Source organism: Solanum dulcamara, chromosome 1 (genome assembly GCF_947179165.1).
Source record: "Solanum dulcamara chromosome 1, daSolDulc1.2, whole genome shotgun sequence".
Lineage (NCBI taxonomy): Eukaryota > Viridiplantae > Streptophyta > Magnoliopsida > Solanales > Solanaceae > Solanum > Solanum dulcamara.
In genome coordinates this window covers 2,885,489-2,906,784 of record NC_077237.1, presented here as the reverse complement: position 1 = coordinate 2,906,784, position 21,296 = coordinate 2,885,489, and the positions used below count along the sequence as shown (strand labels likewise).

Genomic DNA, 21,296 nt, shown 5'->3' with positions numbered 1-21,296 from the left:
AATATATCCAACCTCTAAGGTAGGTTTAAGATCTGCGTATACGCTTTCCTTTTCGGATCCTATTTATGTGATTACACGAGATACGTTGTTTGACAGTTGTGAGTATATTGAGAGTTCTTAATTGTATTCCATCTCGTCTCATACAATCTTATGGAAATTCCTTTAAAAAGCTAAAAAAAAAAGAGTTCATTTGAAACAAAAAATATACAATATTGAGCCTCTCATCTCTACGAAACGAGAAACTGGGCCGGCTAACTATCTTAACCGGCCCAATCCTTCATGGGCCAAAACCAAATCAGGCTCAATCCTTAAAGCCTCTTCAAAAGCATTATGGGCCTCAACTTTCAAGCCTTTTATCTCATAACACTGGCCCAATAAACAATAGGCCTTAGCCCGATCCGAACAACTCAATTTTACAGCTTCCAAAAGATCCATTAAAGCCGAATCAACTCGTCTCTTCCGGTTCAACGCCACCAGTAACTCCGCCCGTTTCAGCAGTGCATCGGCTCTTTCTCCGCCGGACAACGACTTCACCGCCGGAGGAGATAAGGCAGTATCTAACGATCTTAAAGCGGCGAGTTTATGGCCCATTAGATCGAGTGATAAGGCTTTGAGAATATGAGCCGCTGGATCTTTAAGATCGATGGATAAGGCTTTTTCAGCTTCGCCGGCGGCGAGTTTAGCGAGGTTGAAGGAAGTGGATTTTTTGCTCCGATTGGATTTTGCTCGGGAGAGGAATTGAGCTCCTTTGATGAAGTGCGAATGGGCTTGGTTTGTGGATCGGGTTTTTGTTCGGAGTCGGGGTAAGGCTTGTTTGGGGAAATTGTATATGGTGTAGAAAATTCCGAGACTGAAAAGGAGGATAACTAGCTGAATCAGTATGTCTGTCTCCATTTTTTGTAGTTTAAGCCAAACAGGGACTAGGCTTTGAGCTTTCAATGGAGGACTGTAAAGCCACTGGTAATTGTATTGTTCTTTTTTTGAGTTTTGGTGGTCCTCTAGATATTTTTTGGAGGCCCATAAACAATTGTAGGCCCATTTGAATTGGCGAAACAATTGTAGGCCCATAAACAATTCTTAGTCAAAATTGACGAAATAAAATGAAAATGATTCCGATGAAGAGAATAAGATGTTTTTCCCCTTTTTTTTTTTCTTTTCTCAATTAATCTTTTCACATAATTATTATCGTGAGAATTGAGTTGTCAAAAGAGATTATCCTACTACCATTTCGACTTCTTTATAAGGTGAAAGAGTAAGAAGCTAGACCGAGTTGCTCTTCCTCGTGAGTAAGTTTTGTTGTAATCTATGTAAACACTCAATAAGAAGCTCTTTATTGGGACGAAATTGATAGAATGACACCCGCATTCTTAAGGATCCTGGCTAAAAAGAAAGTGCTCCCTAACAAATTTTTTTTATATCTAGAGTTCAAACCCTTGAAATGCGTTTAAGAACAGAGGAATCTCATCAATTTGTAAAAGTATTGCATCTTAAATATGAAGTGATCAATTTTTTCAGTATGAATCTAAATTATCAAAAGAAAAAAAGTCCTCTATGATTTATTTTAAATCTTGAATAGAGGAGAAATAGTAAAGTAAAATAAATTTTGGTACATTCTACCATAAGAGCAAAAGACTTATTTTTTACTTTCTTAAACTCCATATTAAATCTAAACTAGATAAATAAATTAAAACAGAGCGAGTAGATGAGAGTGGATCACTTCAGCCAGCCAAATATTATAATGAAGAGCTTTTTTAATCCTTTTTTCATGTGTTAATAAATGATTTAATGCAGTACAAGCACTTGCTTTTTACTGCATTAATTTTGTGCTGCTAATTGCTGCGCAGCACATTTCACATCCAAATATTGAGACACAAACTGAGATACTGCTTCTCAGTGTTAAGATGTACAGCATCTCGAAAACTTTGAACCCGAAAAAACGGCTAGTGGAATAAGACTGGATTGAACTCTTGATTTTACAAGATATATGCACAAACAGAGAACAAGTTGGAATAACTAAGAGCAGCAGATACAGAACAACGATTGATGATATCAAGATCACAAGGTTACTCCATAACGAGCTGCATATGACGATTGAGATCTTTGAGATAAGTTGTGCTACTGTAATCTTCTAAATCACAAGCATCCAGCATCAATGCTCTTCCTCCTGTAGATTTCTGCTTCATGTCTATTGGTAAGTTCTCGCCTTTCAATAGCTGAACAGCCTGCATTATCAAAGAATTTTACTAGCATTCGTGCAAAAAGATCATTTTGTACTATTCAATAACATTGTGTACCAAATACGATCGAGCTATTTGAAATCAAATTCAAGTTAGGTTTTTGAAGGAAATTGGATCCGGCCACCCATGTGGGTCAACCCGGATCCATATTAATAAATAACTAGTATATAATTGTTATATATTTATTTATTAATTGAAAGGAAGAGACACAACTAATTGAAAAGTTTATAAAAGTTTTCTTTGAAAAGAGAAACAACCTTAACTTTTGAAAATAATAAAAAAAACTTTTCTGCTTTCTTGTGCTTTTTCTTTATCCAATTCCTAAAAGGTTATGTGAAGATTCTAGTGAAGATTTCTTCACCGAAAAGTGTTGTAACAAATCTGTAACAAGGTACGATTTCAGACTGTGGCTTTATATAGTGTAGTTCGTCTTCGTATATGATTACACTTTTTAACTAGTGAAACGAATTTAATGATCCTACAAACTAAGTGTTTGATTAGATTTTTCATTTGTTTGAAATCCCCGTTAGCATTTGTAGTCATTTCAAGTTTACGCATAAGGACAAGTTTTCTAGCTCACTAGCTCTATGACGAGAATTCAAGATGTTCAAATCTTCATGTAATCAATAAGTTAGGTTTCATTTGAAATGTCTTTGTACTTTAACAATAGGGTTGTAAATGGGGTGGGTTAAGGCAACTCTTAACCAAGCAAAATTTTAACTCGGTCTGCCTCGTCTCGTTTAGCATTTTTTTCTATTTTAGACCTGCCTTTCCCTACCCGGCTAAGTCTTCCCAATTTAAGTTTCAAGGTGTCGTTGTCCAGCTACCTCATAACAAAATGTTAGATCAGTCCGAGGGCTAACACAACTGAATTAGTTGAAGAAAAAGAAAACTCTAGCGACCAAGCATTCCCTGCTCCCAAAAGTGGAGACCAAAGAATTGTCGAGGACACATTTGAAGAGGAGGCGAGCATCCTTTAAGTTGACCACCTTACCCACTAATGGACTATGGAGGGGGGAGGAGGAGGCGAATAGGAACCTCATTTTTGTAACCAACCCTTTGATTAACATGTTTTGAGTTTTAAAAATCAAAATTTGGAAAACCGAAATGCTCGTAAACTCAGTATCGAAATAGTTTGCGAAGATAAAGACATACCCGTATCATGTTAGGACGCATGTTTGGCAAGTGGTGAATGCATGTAGAAGCTGTGAACATAGCTCGTTTCATCTCAACAACATCATAGGCATCTCCTAATCGAGGGTCCGCTAATTCCTTGACATTGTTCTGTTCCAGCATTGGTTTTGCCTAAGCAAAAATGGCAGCAGATATGAATATTTCATCCAAAAATGCAGAACAAAATGGAAAACACGACAGCCAACACAGAAGCACGTCCAGGATTCAGAATTTGTGAGTTCAGAATGAGGTAATCTTGTTTTACATATACGTTTTAAATTCATTTTGCATATGTTGTTCAAGTCCAAAGTAATAGGTTCAGTTGAGGCCATACCGACATTACAAGACTCTGTCTTGATGAATCAACTGCACGACGACCAGTAATAAGCTCCAATAGCAGAACCCCAAAGGCAAAAACATCAGTCTTCTCATGAACAATCCCGTGCATAAAGTACTCTGGTGCCATATATCTGAGAACCAATTTTCCATATTTTAACGAATGAAACATCTAAAATTCAGTTGAAACTGAACTTTACATACCCGAAAGTGCCTTCAATAGGAGAAACAATATGATGAACCCATTTTTCTGGCAGCCACTTTGCAAGTCCAAAATCAGATATCTTCAGCAACACAAACAACAAAAGAAAAAACGTTCAAAAACCTCAAAAACAATTGAAATGAAATTATTCGTTGAGACTGAAGTTTCTAAAGTAAAACAAGATTGAATTCAAACCTGAGGTTCATAATCTTCTGTTAGAAGAATGTTTGAGGCTGTAATATCTCTATGGATTATGCGCCTTTGGCAATCACAATGAAGATATCGCAATCCTTCAGCTACTCCAACCGCCACTTTATATCTTATTTTCCATTCAAGGCACTCTTCTCTACCTGAAATGCTGAGTTCTTCTCTTATCAGTCAAAACTACATTAAAATCCCAAGTCATCTCAGTACATTTAAACACGTTGTAGTCAGTCAGTGACCACCGAGACATGAATTCTAACAAAGGGATTCAAAAAAAAAATGTAACATCTGCGATTTGGACCTATGACTGTTAGCAAATTTTGAACCACTTTTGCCACTACACAGAAGTCTTATCTTATTTCTAGAGGATTCAACAATTTATACATATTCAAGAAAAATCATTTTTGTCCTGCACCCTTGCAGGATTGTTAACCTTTGTCCCAATCATTGTAGCACGTGTGTGTCCCAAGGCATAAGGGGCATGATGACTACATCATCCTCACCTTCCTCCAACTTATCACGAGGTTTGTGCTCATTGCATGATTTAACCAACCACCTTATGGGTTTTGCAGGTATAGTTTTCGACAAAGGGATTCAATTAAACCCCCTTGTCTACATCTAGATCCACCCCTAGTTATGGTATGTTATCTATTGCATTTTTCAGGTTACTAATCCCACTTATAATGAGGAATTATCTATGCTTATCTTCTAAGTGACTTTATAGTGTGAAAATTCTTTTATGCTATCAACGTTAAACTCTTCGTTAGATGATACATGTCCAAGTATAAGCATTACACTAGAAAATCAAGATTGAGTGAGAGAGAAATACAGCACCGTGTAGTACGGAAGCGAGGCTGCCATGGTGCAAGTACTGAAGAACAAGGTGTAAACCACTATCAACACTGAAACCAATTAACTTAGCAGCATTAGTGTTGTTAATATGAGCAATGATTCCTAGCTCAGACAAGAAGTCTCCAACTCTGTCCTCATCATTCTTTTCTTTCTTTGTTATTTTCTTGACTGCCACAACTTGACCATCTTGTAAATGTCCTTTGTACACTTCTGCATGTCCTCCTTTGCCAATTAAGTTATCTAGTCACATTTTCAAGACATAGAATTAGTAGAGTATTAGCATAATTACCTGCAAAGGAAGTTTATGTGGGCACTTTTTGTTTGAAGTAGCTTGCAGATTATGCAATCTATAATATAAGAGTTTAGTAGTAAATTAACTTGAAAGCAACATGTTTTATGTAGAATTGTGGGATTCATTGGCAAAGGCAACTCTAGGATTTGAAATTTGTGGATTTTTATAACAACGTCAATTAATATACAATAGTAACTAAGTTCACAATCAAATAATTAATGGATTTCTTAATACTTGGGCAAAAACTCCACATGAATCCAATGACGACACTCTACCGCCCTTGATTCTTGGACAATTGGACAGTTCTTTTGCTATATTATTCTTGAGTCAATGATAATGGCCTTGTAGGTGTATTCAGAATAGCGGTCAATGAAGTGGTGAAAATAAAAAATGTTCAAATTTCAAAATAAGAAATTTTGGAGGGCTAGGGCATGCGACTCGAAACTTTATAGATAATTGACCCGCCCTTCTACCTTTCTGCACAAAAAAATATCTTGTAATTGTTTTTTCCATTTAGGTAAGCCTTAATGGTAGAGTTATATAATATTTGTGATAACAAAATTCGATGAAATAGTAATTCTCTGCACACAAGCTGTCCCGAATAAGATATAAGAAAAAGAAAGGCAAGAAGCTGCTGGCATGTGCAAGATGAGTACACCTGCAGCTGCTCCAGCTGCATCAACTAGGCCTTACTTAAAGCAGAAATTTCAATTCTGATGGGACAAATTGAAACATGAAGGCCCATAGACAATAATAGAAAAAATAATTGGATTGCATGGTTAGTTGTCACTTGTCACTATCTCCTAGGCATGGTTCAAGAATTCATATTCACATTTTTCTTACAAAAATTACCAATATCACATTTTAATTTTTTTTAATAGAATTTGTTTAAAAAATTATAACAAGGGGTTTTTCAAAATGAATAAAAAAAAGACTTTTAAGCATTTCTTTTGGTTGTTAAGTGAGGATGGTGTAAATAAGTTGGTTTCCCACTAGTCCTTTTTTGGGTTTCCCACTTTAGCTCTTCTATTCGTTTTAAGACCTGATTAATTTAAATTTGTGTCTAGAAATTTCTCTCCTTGAATCGAGGGTCTATTGAAAACATTTTTTCTTCCTTCATAAGATAAGAGTAAATTCTACCCTTGACAGACTCTATCTTACGGAATTATACTATGTATATTATTATTATTATTGTTAAAACCCTTTCTTATTATAAAAGAGCAACTCGGTGCACTAAAGCTCTTTCTATGCGCAGGGTTCGGGGAAGAGTCCGACCACAAGAATCTATTGTACGCAGTCTTATCTTGGATTTCTACCAGAGACTGTTTTTAAGGCTTAAATCCATGACCTCCAGATCACGTGGCAGCAACTTTACCACATTCTCGCTCAGCAGTCAAAACGCTCCCTTATTATATGTTTTATTATATGTTTAGGACTCTTTTTAGTGGTGGATCCCACAAGTCACTATCAATTTCACTTTTGTAATAAAAATGTTGAGCAGACCTTGTTTTACTTTCTGCCATGGAGCAAAGAAAAGTCTCTAAGATCAAGTACCAGACTTCTTCTTTGACTACTGAATGAGAATGTGGGGTAGTTGAATTCCCCAAGAATCCAACATAAAAAAACTAAACATAAATGTGAACTAATTATTTAACAGAGACAATAGCATGCGGCCTTAAAATGCACAAAAAGTACTCTGCAAATGTCCCATGCCTGTCTAGGCTCCTACTAGGCTCCTATTAAAAGAAAAAATAATTCGATATACAAATTATCTCGATATGCGAATATAGTCTTTTGCGAAAAAAGAAAACAGTATTTTGAAGTTTTTTTTTTAAAAAGATAGAACCTTGAGGAAAATAGGGCATGCTTCTAAGCTGACAAGGTTTCCAAAAAAAAAAAGTAAAACATGACATGTTAAGTAAACCCCGCAAAAGGAAAATGAAGTACTATATAAAATGAGGCACAACTTCACATGGTTCATCTGTTTGCAAATTTGATGTGACATAAATGGAGAAACAAATTTTGAGATAGGAATCAATATAGTTTCACAAAGTATATGTAAATTTTATTCATAACTTAGAATTAAAGAGATTCTCTCTAAAACACCTCGATTCAAGAATGACAAATAAGCCAAAATACTTTTCTATTTTATATGTTTAAATATTGATCTAGTGGGATTAATTCAATAAATGAAAAGGAGTAATTTAAATCGGTTTTGAAACAATTCATTGTACTTCTCCTAAACCTTCTAGGTAAATTCATTATATTTATAACTACATGTTAATTTTATGGTTTATTAGAAGGATAAGGATTTTAATGAGTTCAAAATTTTGGGTGTAGTAGTAAAGTAGTCTTTTTCAAGAAATTAATGACCATAAACCAATCCAACTGTCTCATGTGTAAAAAGCAATGGACTTTTTGGGTCTCTAGTAACCCCACAATAATTAAAAATTTAAATTTCTTGCAAATAAATTTCATTTGATTTAATTTGCATTTTCTATCGTACAATACATTTTTATAAATGAGATTTGAAAATAATAAAATATAAGTAGATTGCAGTATAAAAATTATTTTCAATAGACCTTCGACTAAACTCAACATTACTAAATTCCTTCCCAAAATATTCTTGATTCTCTTTCAAATTTCAAATAGAAAATTGTCTATGTTTCTTCAACAAGAAAGAGTATATGAAAAAATTAACTAAAATAAGATAAATATGCAATTTCTAGTTTCAATAACTAAAACAAGAATATTGCAATAAAACAATGTACTAATTTCTTTATTTTTTTCATCAAAAGTAGAAAAAGGTCCATATTTTGTTGCTCCCATATGGTTTTAGCATCCCAAGAGGAACAGAGCAAATTTTGAAAGAAAGAAACCTATACTTTTGAGCAAATATTTTTCTAAAAAGAACCCATATAAAATCGAGAAATTTGTGGAGCAAAATAAACTTAGAAAAACTTATAAAAAATATTAAATCTTACTTCTTTGCTTTAATTAGTTTGTCTCACTCATCATTTTTTATTTACTTAAAAAAGATAGATGCACTAAAAAAATAATTCTATGCATAGAGTTTGAGGATTCAAATCAGATCATAAAAATCTATTGTATAAAATCTTAATATGTACTTTTGTAAGAAATTATTTTCACAACTCACATGACCTCTTAGACATATATACATATTTGATTTAAGACAAAAAATTCAAAAAGTCTTACTTATTTTTAAAACTTTATAGCCAACCAAATTAAAACACATCCAGTAATAATAGCAACGACAAATTTCATAACTAAAATCTAAGAAATATAGCATATACCCCCCTATCATATAAGCTATAGAGTTTGATACACCAAAGCTTTTTTCGTTATTTTATTATCTTAAAAATTACAGAATATAATAAGGCGATGTTCTGATCAATTGTACTACAATTCCAAAAAAACATGGAATCTAACAGAAAATCTTATTGTTTTGGGAGTACCCGTTTAACCCCCCAGTGGAACCCTATTCACCTTCATTTTCTTAGCTTCCTCTGGTTGGGAATTTGCACTTAGAAGAGCAAAGGGAAATAGATCAGTTGGTTCGCCAGGAAAGTAAGATTATACATACCGCGACGCACATGTTGCAATCACTTCACTATTTCCACTATTACCGGAGGATGTTCAACATGTAGTCCAAACTAGAATAAATACAAAAATATTTACTTTCATAACGTCATCGGTTTTTTTAATTGGCAATAACTCAAAATTTAATTCCATAAAAATAATAAATAGAGGCTAACTCTATGAATCGAAAAAGAGTCCGATCACAAGGACCTTACTGAAGAGGAAGAGGTGGAGAATCTATTATGCATGAATATCGAATACCAAAGAGAAAATTTACCTGGAGTGAAATTATCAGTAGCTTGAGCAAGTTCATCAAAGCTAAAATTCCTCCATGAAGGCTTCGGAACAACAAAATCATGGCAATCAATGGTATCTTCTTCAGCACTTCGAATTCTCGACAGCAATTTCCTCTTAATATTCTTCTTCGCTAGTAAATTTTCATATCCCCCTAATAATGGAATCGCCGATAACCTCCGAATCGATTTTCTCTTCATCTGATCGAACAAATTCTTAAATTTCATCCCTTGCCCTGTTTCCTCTCCGCCGCCGGAGTTACCGGAAACCGCAAATTTTTCGCCGTCCGGAGACGGAGATGAACCGAAGCTCCGGCTCCTTTCGCCGCTGCTGATGCTACTGTTATCGGAATCCGATGCGCCTGATACGTGAATTTCCAAAACTGCCCTTGGTGATAACTGGTCGTTATCTTTTTCCCCATTTTTTTGACCCAAAATTGTTATTTCTACTTCTTCTTGTTCCTTTTCTACTTGTTGGTTTTTTATTTCTTCTATCCCTCCATTTTTTGGTACTTGTACAACACTTTCACCTACAAATAATAAAATAAAAATCATATTATGAAGAAAAAAAATACATACATGAAAAATTACTACAATTTTAATAAATATTAAGTTTGGAATGTCTGTTTATCAAAGTGCTTCTTCATTTGCTCAAGACGTCTCTTTTCAATGTAGAAACAAAAAACAAAGATCATTTCGTCCCATTTTTAGTAAAAGGGCAGAGGAAATTTATATATGTTATTTAAGATCGATTAGAAGGTACAGAAATAGTTACAAGAATGCACACAGTATGGAAAAACATCTTATAAATTCTTCATCACGTTTAAATTCTGAATCTACCTCTATTTATTTATTTTGTTGCTTATATATGAAAAAATGTTCAAAATTTTGGAAAAGGGAAAGGAAAGAACCTTCCATGGTATATTTGGAGATGTTTTTTGTGTGAAACACAAATGAAATGAATCTAAGAAGCTTCTTCTAAAATTTTGGATTTGAATGAAAGGAAATTGAAAAGGAATTTAGAAGAATTAGAATATATTCTATGAAGGTTTACATTTGAGGTTCAATCATGATTAATTCTTCTTCCTCAAAGAAGAAGAAGAAAGAGGAGAAAAATGGTATATCTTAGAGAAGTTGTGATTCTTTTTCTTTTGAAAGAAACTTAAAAAAGAGGTTAAAGAAGAGGCAATAGAGAGAAATCCGGTTTTGTGGTGCTTGGAATATTAGTGTGTGTGGTTACTTACATTTATATGTAGAATGCAAATATTATAATATAAGGTGTGTTTGGTCAGGAGGAAAGAAGAATTTTTTTTTTTTCATGTTTCAATATAATTAGTGATAATAATATATTTATTATAATTCTATAGGTGGAATATAAGAAGCGTAGAGTGTATACAGATTTAATCCACTACAAAAAAAAATTAATGTTTTTTCACTGAAATTTTCATTAAAAAATATTGAAAGGTTATTACCACATATATTTTGATTTGATCAATAAGAAAAGTAAAAATAGTATTGTTTTCATGTAAAAACATTAGGAAGCTTTTTACTGTTTCAATTAATGAGAATCTGTTTTGCATCATACATTTATCCAATGAATTGATTCGATGGAAAAAAAATCATGTTTTGTAATAGAATTTTTTCGTTGATTGTGATGAAAAAGACCTTTGTTTCTAGTAGTGATCCGTTTCTTGGGAGGTACATAGGTTATTTCTGATAGTCTGATAGATTTTCGACTTAAAGATATTTTTCATGTTTGCTTGGTCAAAATATTTTAAAAAACAGGTTTCTTAAGAATAAGAAAAGTGAATGCACAAATATGAAAATAAGTTCCATAAATGATATTTTAAATTGATTATTTCCTAATAACCGACCCAACTTCTCCAACCTCCACCTCTTGACCATTCCACCCACGCCATCCCCCCTCCTCCCCATAGTGTTTTTGCTATATTATATATAAATATTTTTGAAATAATATTTTTTTATTTACTTACCAAACATTAGATAATAAATAAAAAATTTATACGTGTATGGGGAAATGTTTTCCTTTGTACCAAACAGGTCCTCTAATGTATAATTAATAAATCTATTTTGGCTGATGAATCCTAACCGTTGATTTAGACATTCATGATTTGTTTTTTCATTGATGAGATCTCAGCCGTTGGAGTTGGACATTCTTGATTTTTGGCGCAACTAACGCTGTGTGTATTGTCGTGGAAAACATCAAATAACGAACGCAACTAACTTTAAAGTAAATTTTAGAGAGTATTTAAGGTAGACAATATTTTTGATGGTTGAGTAATACTATGTCATTAGTATCGGAATAAAAAATTTCACTAAAAAAAGTTAAAATTGTAAAAAAATAAATGCATAAAAAAACTAAGGGGATTAAATTTATCGTATATCATACATAAATTTTTCAAGTATTGAGATAGTGTATTTTCTCGATGAACGAATATCAATTGACGACAAATACTTGCCTATACTAGGTAATTACACCAATCTATGATTTGATGAGTTGAAAATGCATGCTAATTAACTATGGTTAAGTGTTAAAAGTCTAAAAGTCTAAATATAAATATTTAATTCATGTCATGTATTTATTGACTTGATATAAATATAGAGTTGCAATTAAGTATTTTTTAATCCACTGATATCTTCATTTATTGGTTCAAAAAATTCAATATATATATATATAACTTTTTAATTAAACTATACTAATAGTATCAACAAGTTTTATATTGTCTTATTATTTTGAAATTAGGTATCATAAGTTTGAAAACAAATCTCGAGGTATGTTGAAAATAGTCAACATTTTTGGATTTTCATAGGTATATGTTGGGACAACATCATTTGAAAATCAAAGAGATCTTGTCTCCTTTAATTTTCAATTTTTGGAATGCTAATTTTCTAATAAAAAATGAACAAATTATTGGTTCATGAATGGGATCAATTAAGATTAAAAAAAAAGTTTTTTAAGTTTCTTGATGGAATTTCTAGAACAATGAATCTCTTGTTATACAATGCATTTAGCTAATATATATGTAGGATTAATTAAGACCACATTCATCATCATGAGAAACTACATGTGATATGCTTTTAAGTTAATTACATGAAACTTCTGCTGTTTATACATAATATTAAAAAGGTTTTAATTATATTCAAAATTTGTAGTGTAATGGGAATATCTTATAAGGAGTACATTGTATTTAACTAGTGAAATTAAAATAATTAACATTCATGAAATTATACGTGGTATTCGGGCTAACTTGCACGTCTATCTCGACTATTCCAAGCATCAAGAAATTACAGATAAAAGACACCAAAAGGATGGTCTTGAATATTTGGCTTCTATTTAATAAATTTTTTGAAAAAATGACATTTATTGTTCATTGAGTATATAAGTTTTAATTGTAATGTACGCATAAGTTAGTTTTCCCTATGACACAAAATTTGTAAGCAATTCAATAAAAAAAATGATGATTTATTAGTTCATTCTGGTAGTTGTACTCATAAAACCAACCAAATTATGAACTATTAATTAATTAATAATCTCTTCCAAGCTAAGATCCCATTTGAAGTTACTACGCATAAATCATTTTTCACATAAACAATCACAAAAGTGAAGGGAGGGAAGTTAATTAAGTAATACTTACCTAATGTTTAACCATTATAATTAGATATTTTTGGTATTGCTCGCATGATGATTAACGGTGGAAAACTATTTATCGAATCAGGTCACTTATTAGATAATTTTAGATAAATATCTTAATAAATAATAATTGATAATCGATTTGACAAAAACACTAACTGATCTATCAGTGGCGTGGAAACGGAGCAAACATTTGAGATTTTAAGCCATTTGAATTGTTTAATTTTAAATTTATATATGATAAGTGAATTTCTTAGAATTTGAATTAAAATGACTAGGTTATACTAAATTCGTTTGCTTCACTCTAAATTCACTCGTATATTGACCTTATATTTACGATGTATTTAACCAGCGAAAGAATCAAAATTTAAATAATGTGATGCAGTAATTTTTTATAATATTAGTGTATATAACTTTGGAGTTTATCTAGATATTAACCATTAAAGGAATTGACTCAATGATATAGTCATAATCAATTAGGAGGTTCTTGACTACGTACTTATTTGGTAATTAAGACCCCTAATCTTGAACATACTTTTGTTTGGATTCTTGAAAAACAAATGCAAAGAAGTCAACCTTTATTTGTATTTTTTATTTTGAACACTGATATTTTAAACATTTTTTATAATTAATTAAATATATAAAAATTATCACTATCTCAAGTAGTAAAGCAAAGTCGTTATAACTATTCTACTAATTTAACTTTTTTTTAATTGATCTATTACAGACTCGGGCCAATCTACTACATACTAATAATAATCTTTTAAATTTCATTTCCTATAAAAATAGTAAGTGGTTAATTTTGATTATTTTTTTCTATTACAAGTGCCTTTACATTCAACTATTCCTATGTCTATCCTTTATTTGGATTAAGTCAAAAGAAACACAAAAGTAGATGTACAATTTAATAACTATATAATCTAATAAAATTGTAAGTATCTTCTAGATTTTGTGGAAATAAAATCCCATGTGATGAGGAAATAAAAGAAGCTTAAGTTAATTAAAAAATAAAAAAATGTGCCACTAGCTAATATGCCCATTATTCTTTAAGATTAAGAAGTGAGATCAAAGAAGTAAGACTATTCATACAATGCTATTGGGATATTAATTTGCGTGCGTTGATTATTTCATTAGGTATTTATTATCCGTCAATAATATATATATTATGTAATTATACTTAGAAGTAGAACTGGAATTTAAAGCTTATGAAGTTGGAATTCTAGTCCTTTTACGTTATTAAGTTTTTGAAATAATATTTAATACATATTTAATGAATTTTAAAAAATAAATATATTTGGACTAAATTAGCTATTGTATATGGCCGAACACATAGCCTATACTCTAATCGTTTGGTAGCTAGTTCAAGTTATACATATATTAGTAATATAGAGATTAATTATGAGTTAATTTATGTCTTATTTTATGCATGAATTAGTTATTCATGTATTAATTATTTCACCTTCTATTCTACATAAAATAGTACTTAAATTCTCTCATGACTTATACTTATGCGGGTTTCTAAATTGTCAATGAAACGCCGTATTGATTTTATACATGAATAATTTATTTCTTATCTATCTACCAAATGTCATATAAGTTATACGAAACTTAATACATAAACAACTTATTTCTTATCCATCTACCAAATGACTGGTAAACTCCACCGTTGACTCTATCCCCCAAAAGTGTAGGTAGATTATAGGAAATCACTTGACCTTTTTTGGTCATTGCTATCACGGGTGCATAAATATTGTAGGCATATTGCACAAGCAAAAATAATAATCTTTTTATTAGCATAACTTATGTAGGCAAATTGAGTGTTTTAGCATTTAAAATCATGATTTTGTTTCAATATTTTGATAAAATTAACTTTAAAACATGTGCATTAACCAATAATAATGACGCATAATGCCCGCATGCATAGCTGGTTATTGTTCATTTGCTTCCTTTAGAAACTAGTGTCAAACCTTTACTTGGAAAATCTACAAAAAGAAAAAAAAAACTTTATAATAATAATAATAACTGGATATGTTGTGTGAATGTGAAAATAAAATTGGGGAATTGTTTATTTAGCTTATTTGATAATTATGATAAAATTATGATAGTAACTCTAAGTACAAAATATTTTCACCGCGCCATTTTAATTTACATATAACATAGATTAAGAATAAAATGTAACATATTAGTATCATTGGAGAGGAAAATATTTAAACATTTCTTAAGAAATAAATACACACTATTGCATATGAAATAAGTAAAATCTTTTTTGCAACCCTTCAGTATAAGACTCTTTTATTCATATAAATAATGTTGATTCATAAAAGAGACCTTTCTTTATTTTTTATCTGTAGGATCAGTAAGTGTTCCCACGTGTAAGGCCCTTTCGTAAAAAAGATCATATTTAGATATTTTAAAATCTTAAAAATTTTGAGATTTGTGGAACTTGTATAAAAATAGTATTAATTGATTAAATTGCATCAGCCATTTTGAAATCATGTTTAATCATAATCTATTCAAACAAGAATTTGAGTCCATAGGATGTATGTTGTCCATTTCCAATCCGATACTTCATCCATCTTATTTCATGTGATATTTTTTATTTTTCAACAGTCAATTTAATTGATTTTTGAAGCAAAATTAGATAATATAACAACTCAATATTTTAAGATGAATGTTAAGATATTCAAAACTTAATAAAACGTGTCATAAGTTACAATTCTTCTCATATCAATATGATAAAACTGATAGTTTAAATCTCAAAAAAAAAATGAAAAGTGCCACATCATTGGAACAATGAGGATACTTCTTTAAGAATTTTTTGGATCTCGGACTTGTAGTTTGAGCTAGTCTTTTTTGTAACTAAAAATTACTGAAATTGCATAGCACTTAAAAAAACAATTGAGTAAATGTTTATTTTTTCTTAGTTTGGTATATGAAAAGGATGTTTGCCTAAAGAACTTTAATTGTTATTAATTAATAATATTATAGTAATAAATCAGTATGAAAAGTGTGGGAATTATGAAATTGATGTTGAATAAATTTCTGCCCGCTAATTATGATCTCTCTTTTGTTTTTGACTCCTTATGTTGATTAAGACCCTTATACTTTGGCTAATCAATCAAATATTGGAATTTTAACAGTTTATGCTATGTCCATTAATAATGCAATTTATATTTATTATTAGATTAATAATTTGACTTGTTATAACAAGCAATTATTTGTATCACACTTGATATTATATAATATTTTATAATTATTTTGTTCCCTTGATGACTCGAACTTGTAATCTTATAATTGGAGGTCAGAGCTATTTAATTACTATTCGAGCAACTCCTATAACAATTTGAAAAATGGAATAACAATTAATCTATGCTAATTAGTTAATTGTATTTTAACATATACCGCATTATCTGCATCACTATAATTTAAGTACATATACTATACTCCACAATCGTTTTCCACCCTTCGTCGGCCTTTGCCGCCTTCCTTAACAAGCCCTCGAGCCTCCTTTGCGCCGCCTCCTTCATAGAAGCCGTCGGGTGGATTGCCTATTGATGCAAAGAATAAGGGCTACTAGTCTTTTCAAAAACTGATGGTAAGATCCAAATGGCTTTAAAGGATAGGGGAGACCTTTTTTGGGGTTAGTGCGCGCCGACATGCTAAAAAGACAAGGGGCGAACCTGTAGGTTCCTGATGCCCTACTTGAAGCCCCATCACAGGGTCTCAATTTTTCACCTGTTTGGCTCCTCGCGGAGTATAGCTCACATCCAAACATCTGATTGGGGAATGGGGCAACGCCCATGAAGCTCAAGCGGAAAGGGAAGGTCTGCCAGGGAAAAGAATAGAGTTCAGAGGAGAGGTCACAAGCTACCACTACTACGTAATCTACTTCTACTGCTACTTGAAATCGATTCTCTTTCATGACTCTCTTTCTCATTCTCTTTCCACCACTAGTTAGAAACCCTTTGACCCTCTCCATAATAAGGTAGGGATCAAAGCCAATCAAATGAGACAAAAGACAAGTAGTAAAAACAAGGGTAGAAAGGAGAACTATATAGGATATGTTACCTTCTCTCCAGTGAGTGCAGTGAAGGACTCTCGCCTCACCCGCCCGTTTGGCTTATGGCATCATTGAATCGGTTATTTGGACTGATTGAACAACCTATGAACAGTTGTCGCCTACATAACCTACCTCCCATATCAAGGGAAGAAGGTATCAGATAACTTCTAAAAGCCCTTTATGGTCGAGTAGCAGCGCCCCTCTCCTTTACCACTATTTTCCACCCTCTCTCTGCTAACAGCAGCTCCCGGCTCTGCACAAAAGAAAGGTGAGTCTGTATTCACTTTCATTCAGAACAAGCAACGACTGAGCTACCGCGAAAGTCGGTGTGAACAAACACCGACTTTTTACAGTTTGAAGTCGTGTCTTGAAGGCTTGCCTCCGACCCCCAACCTAGGAACAACACTAAGACGTTTTATTTCCATTTTTTTGGTTAAAAGCAACAAGCACTAGCTCCCGGTGCGACTTCATAAAAAGGAATCAAATAGAAGATCGAAAAGAATGAAACGACACTTCGAGTGAGTTCATGCTATGTGGATAAGGCAGCGAATTGAATATGAGGGCTTTCAGACAGCTTTAGAAGAGTGCGTCCTCCACCTATTCTCGTGTGACGACATCTATGATTGTGAAATTAAGGAATGAACAGTTGCAACAATAAATATTTAGTTTAGAAGAATTACTTATTATTTACATGACCAGACAATATAAATTAAAATCCTTTATTCCTAATTTTTCTATAATTGGATCCTCCAATTTTTTTAATTATTATTATAAATATTCATTTACATTATGTATAACTTAGGCTCTATTTTTGACTTTGGTAGTTAATAAATTAGTTACGTACGGTAAGCATTATCAAGGATCACAAAATATAATATAATCTCAAAACTAATGAAATGAAATTAGATTTTATCGTTTAGTTGGTGAACTAAACTTGCTACTCTACATTCTTTTATAAAATAAATATTTTTACTTAATTCATTTATTTAATATTTATGAATATTATTCCAATTCCACCAACCTCACCAATGTCACTTCAGTTAGGGAAGTGCGTTTAACTGAATTCTCCCCAAAAATACTATAACTCCTAATTCAAAGTCAAAAGTTTAGATAACATCCTTAACTAATTCCAATGCTAATATATCCGACTCATTTTAACTGTCGTTTTAATTTCGTTCATGAATATTAAAAAATAATAATACAAGGTATAATTTACTAAATTATTTCTATTTAATAAAAGTAGACTATTTTTTTCTCGTAAGTGTTGTGAATTAAAAGTGTACAGTTCGGTTAATCAAAGGTTTAGTATGTTTTTTCAAATATCATAAAGATTAAAATCAAATCAGCATGAGTTATGATGAAATGATTGACATTCCTTTACTCTTAATTAGTAATCTCGAATCAAATTTTATGTATGAAAAAAAGCCTTTTTAGGAGTGATGTTTCAATAAATATACATAAATTTAGATTAATCGAACTCCAATATAAGAATGAATACTTTTTTTTTATCTATATATATACACACCACTTTTAGTGGCATGACATCCTCAACTAGCACAAGTTCCTAGTTGAATTTGGTAGTCCAATTTCAAAAGTGGGACACCAAAGTATATCCACATGAAAGCAACATCATATAATAAAAAAATCTTTTCAATAAATAAATAAAAATAAAATATGATGAAAGCTGATGATAAAAACTATGTTTGTGGATTGGTTAGGGTTTGCATAAATAGATTTAATGGTAATAAATATAATAGGGCATCAGTAAAATATTGCATATAGTACATATTTTGAAGATTAGTTGAAAATGTGATGCAATCTTTCCTTACACATCTATATGGTGCTTTAGATGAAATTAGTACTTTATATATTATGGTGATGACTAGTTAAATGAACAAAACCATGCAGGCTTTTTAGTGTAGTAGCTGAATTTTTTTGATTTTAAAAAAATGATTTTGGAATATTTTTGATTTTTTTTATTAATGATTTTGCAATGTTTTTCTTTTACTTTTGGGCATAAAACCATTTGGCTATATCTTATCCCTTCATTCGAATCAAGTAACTTTGGTTCATGATTTGTATATGTGTGTTAACATATTCACTAAACAAGTATAAAATTACAGATATTTTAATCTCATAAATCAAATAAGTTGTGCTCGAATCCCAAACTCAAACTCATAATATTCAAATCCTCCGGCCCGGACAAAGATAACTAGGAAAAACTGCATCCATGGGTATGACCAAGCAAATGACATATTTGTCCTTGCAATATAAGCCGGTGTGTTTCACATCTAATCAAGATGCATATAATAAGTCAGCAAAACTTGTATTCTTTTTCTCTCCTTTGTTGGTTACTTTGAAATCATGACATATAATACAAGTTTTATTATGGATAATATATTTATCACGCACTTTAATACACTTATAATACATTGTATCAATTTCTTATCAAACAAACATTATATATTTTAAAACAGTTATAATACATTTATATTGCGTACATAATTCACTTTTAATACATAGAAATTTTATCATAGTGTTGCTATATATTGCTATAGCTAGTAATAAATAAAAAATATCGCTAAAATCGATAATTATTTATTAAAAAATGTTCACCCAAGTAATTTTTCCTCCGAGAAAACTGCAGCAATCTCTGTTTAGTATGGGCCTAAAAAGCCCAAGCCCATCCCTTGTTGGACTGTTTAGCCCATTCTCTAATTTATCAAAATATTTCTAGACTTATACGTTTGTATATTAGAAGAATAATGCTTTTATTGATGAGGAAATTTTCAAAACAGCAATATTTTAGTATTTGGCTACATTTTATTATTTATTGAAAATGAAAATAATTTAACTTGCTATTTAGATATTTTTTTTATTTTTTTTGTTTTTTACTTAATAGAATACAAGTAATTAAAAACAGCTTGGAGAGAATTATGGAGAGTGTCTTTCAAATATGGTAAATGCTAATTGCGTTACTTATTAGGAGATCTAAATAGGCGAATTCAATTATCAGTTTTCTCTCTTCCTCCAATAAGGAGCTTCAATTTTCTTCCTCATCTTCCATTAACGATCTTCAATTCTTGTGTAAATACAATTTGTTTGTTAAAATTTGTGGCTACAAAAAGGAGATCGGTTCGAAAAACACAACAAGCATACTTATAAAAAATGAATATAACTTGAGGAATGATACATAAAATAAAAAGATGGTTTGATGATAAAAAAATTGATCCATAGTTTAGAAAAGATACAAAATGAAATGAAATACAAAGCAGGTTGAATGTAATATAGATCTACTAGCCTATAAATATTCAGAAAGAATACAAAAAAATGCAATAAAATACAAACCAGGCAGAATGGAATACAAATCTACTTGTCTATAAATATTCAGAAATAATACAATAATAAAACACAAATCATGTATAATGAAATAAAGATCTACTTGCCTATAGATATTCAGAAATGATACAAAAATTCAATGAAATACAATTTGCATGAAATATATACAATACTAAATGATAAATATAAAATAAATGATAGATAAAGGATATCATTTTCGGTTAAACTATAAATATAATTAAAGGATACAATTACTATTAACAAAAATACAGATTTAAAAGACATTAAATTACTATAACTAATTAAATGACATACATTGGGATTGAATACATTATAATATTGTAGATAAAATTTCAAATATAACTATGAAATATCGAAAAATCAAAAAAAATACAAGTCATTAAAAATCTACCGTGGTATATGATGAATATTTTATAACCTGAATTGGTGGGATTCTTTTGAGGATAGATTTTGAGAATTTTGAAAAAAAATAGAGAAGAGCGGGAATTGAAAAAAAATTAGAGAGAGAATAGTGAGTAGGGGAAATAAAGTGACCATTAAGATAGATAAGAGTTAATGTAGGAAATAACGTGTGTCGGTTTACTATTAATTTTTTTTTACGTTCATAAAAAGTAGAAAAAAATTAAGAATTAATTTGAGATACTTTTAATTTTCCATATAACTATAATATATCTATTATTGATATTTTTTTAAAACTATAGTCATAAATAAGTTGAGAATTTTGGCTAGTTCACTAATTGTTTCTTTATTGATGCATTTAAGCCCATGGGAATATATGGGGCAGTCCAGTTAATCTTTCAAGGGCCGAAGTTTCAATTCAATCCAATCAAAGCCCATCCATATTGGGCCACAACTTTTTTTTAGAGTAAATCACAAATTTGGTCCCCAGAGATCGACTCTTCTACAATTGAGCTCGCGTCACAATAAGTCAAGAATCCGCCAATTGAGTCATGACGTTAATATTTTCACTTGTGAGATTAAACAAATTTGAATGTCATAATCACACGGCTTAGTAAGTAATATGTGCATATATAC

At 31.1% G+C, this 21,296-nt stretch overlaps 2 protein-coding genes across 2 annotated transcripts; both read right to left on the bottom strand.

Moving 5' to 3' along the window:
* Positions 1-170: 170 nt before the first annotated feature.
* On the bottom strand, positions 171-929 carry LOC129886017 (uncharacterized). The gene has a single exon (XM_055960528.1). The coding sequence runs from the start codon at positions 892-894 to the stop codon at positions 256-258; it is 639 nt and encodes a 212-aa protein (XP_055816503.1). The 5' UTR covers positions 895-929; the 3' UTR covers positions 171-255.
* A 783-nt stretch (positions 930-1,712) lies between these two features.
* Positions 1,713-10,395, bottom strand: LOC129897641 (receptor-like cytosolic serine/threonine-protein kinase RBK1). The gene is made up of 8 exons (XM_055973047.1): positions 10,101-10,395; positions 9,174-9,719; positions 4,987-5,244; positions 4,144-4,298; positions 3,951-4,030; positions 3,745-3,880; positions 3,393-3,542; positions 1,713-2,222 (listed from the first exon to the last, which is right to left on the bottom strand). Exons 1-8 carry the CDS (start codon positions 10,105-10,107, stop codon positions 2,064-2,066), a joined length of 1,491 nt encoding a protein of 496 aa, XP_055829022.1. The 5' UTR covers positions 10,108-10,395; the 3' UTR covers positions 1,713-2,063.
* Positions 10,396-21,296: the final 10,901 nt, after the last annotated feature.

Bases quoted from the DNA above. Each gene is read 5' to 3' on its own strand.
- LOC129897641 (XM_055973047.1), bottom strand. The intron at 5,245-9,173 runs GTAAATTTTCTC...AAATGTGACTAG, and splicing joins TACTGATAATTTCACTCCAG to ATAACTTAATTGGCAAAGGA. The intron at 3,543-3,744 runs GTATGGCCTCAA...ATTTTTGCTTAG, and splicing joins GACAGAGTCTTGTAATGTCG to GCAAAACCAATGCTGGAACA.
- LOC129886017 (XM_055960528.1), bottom strand. From the start codon at position 894: ATGGAGACAGACATACTGATTCAGCTAGTTATCCTCCTTTTCAGTCTC.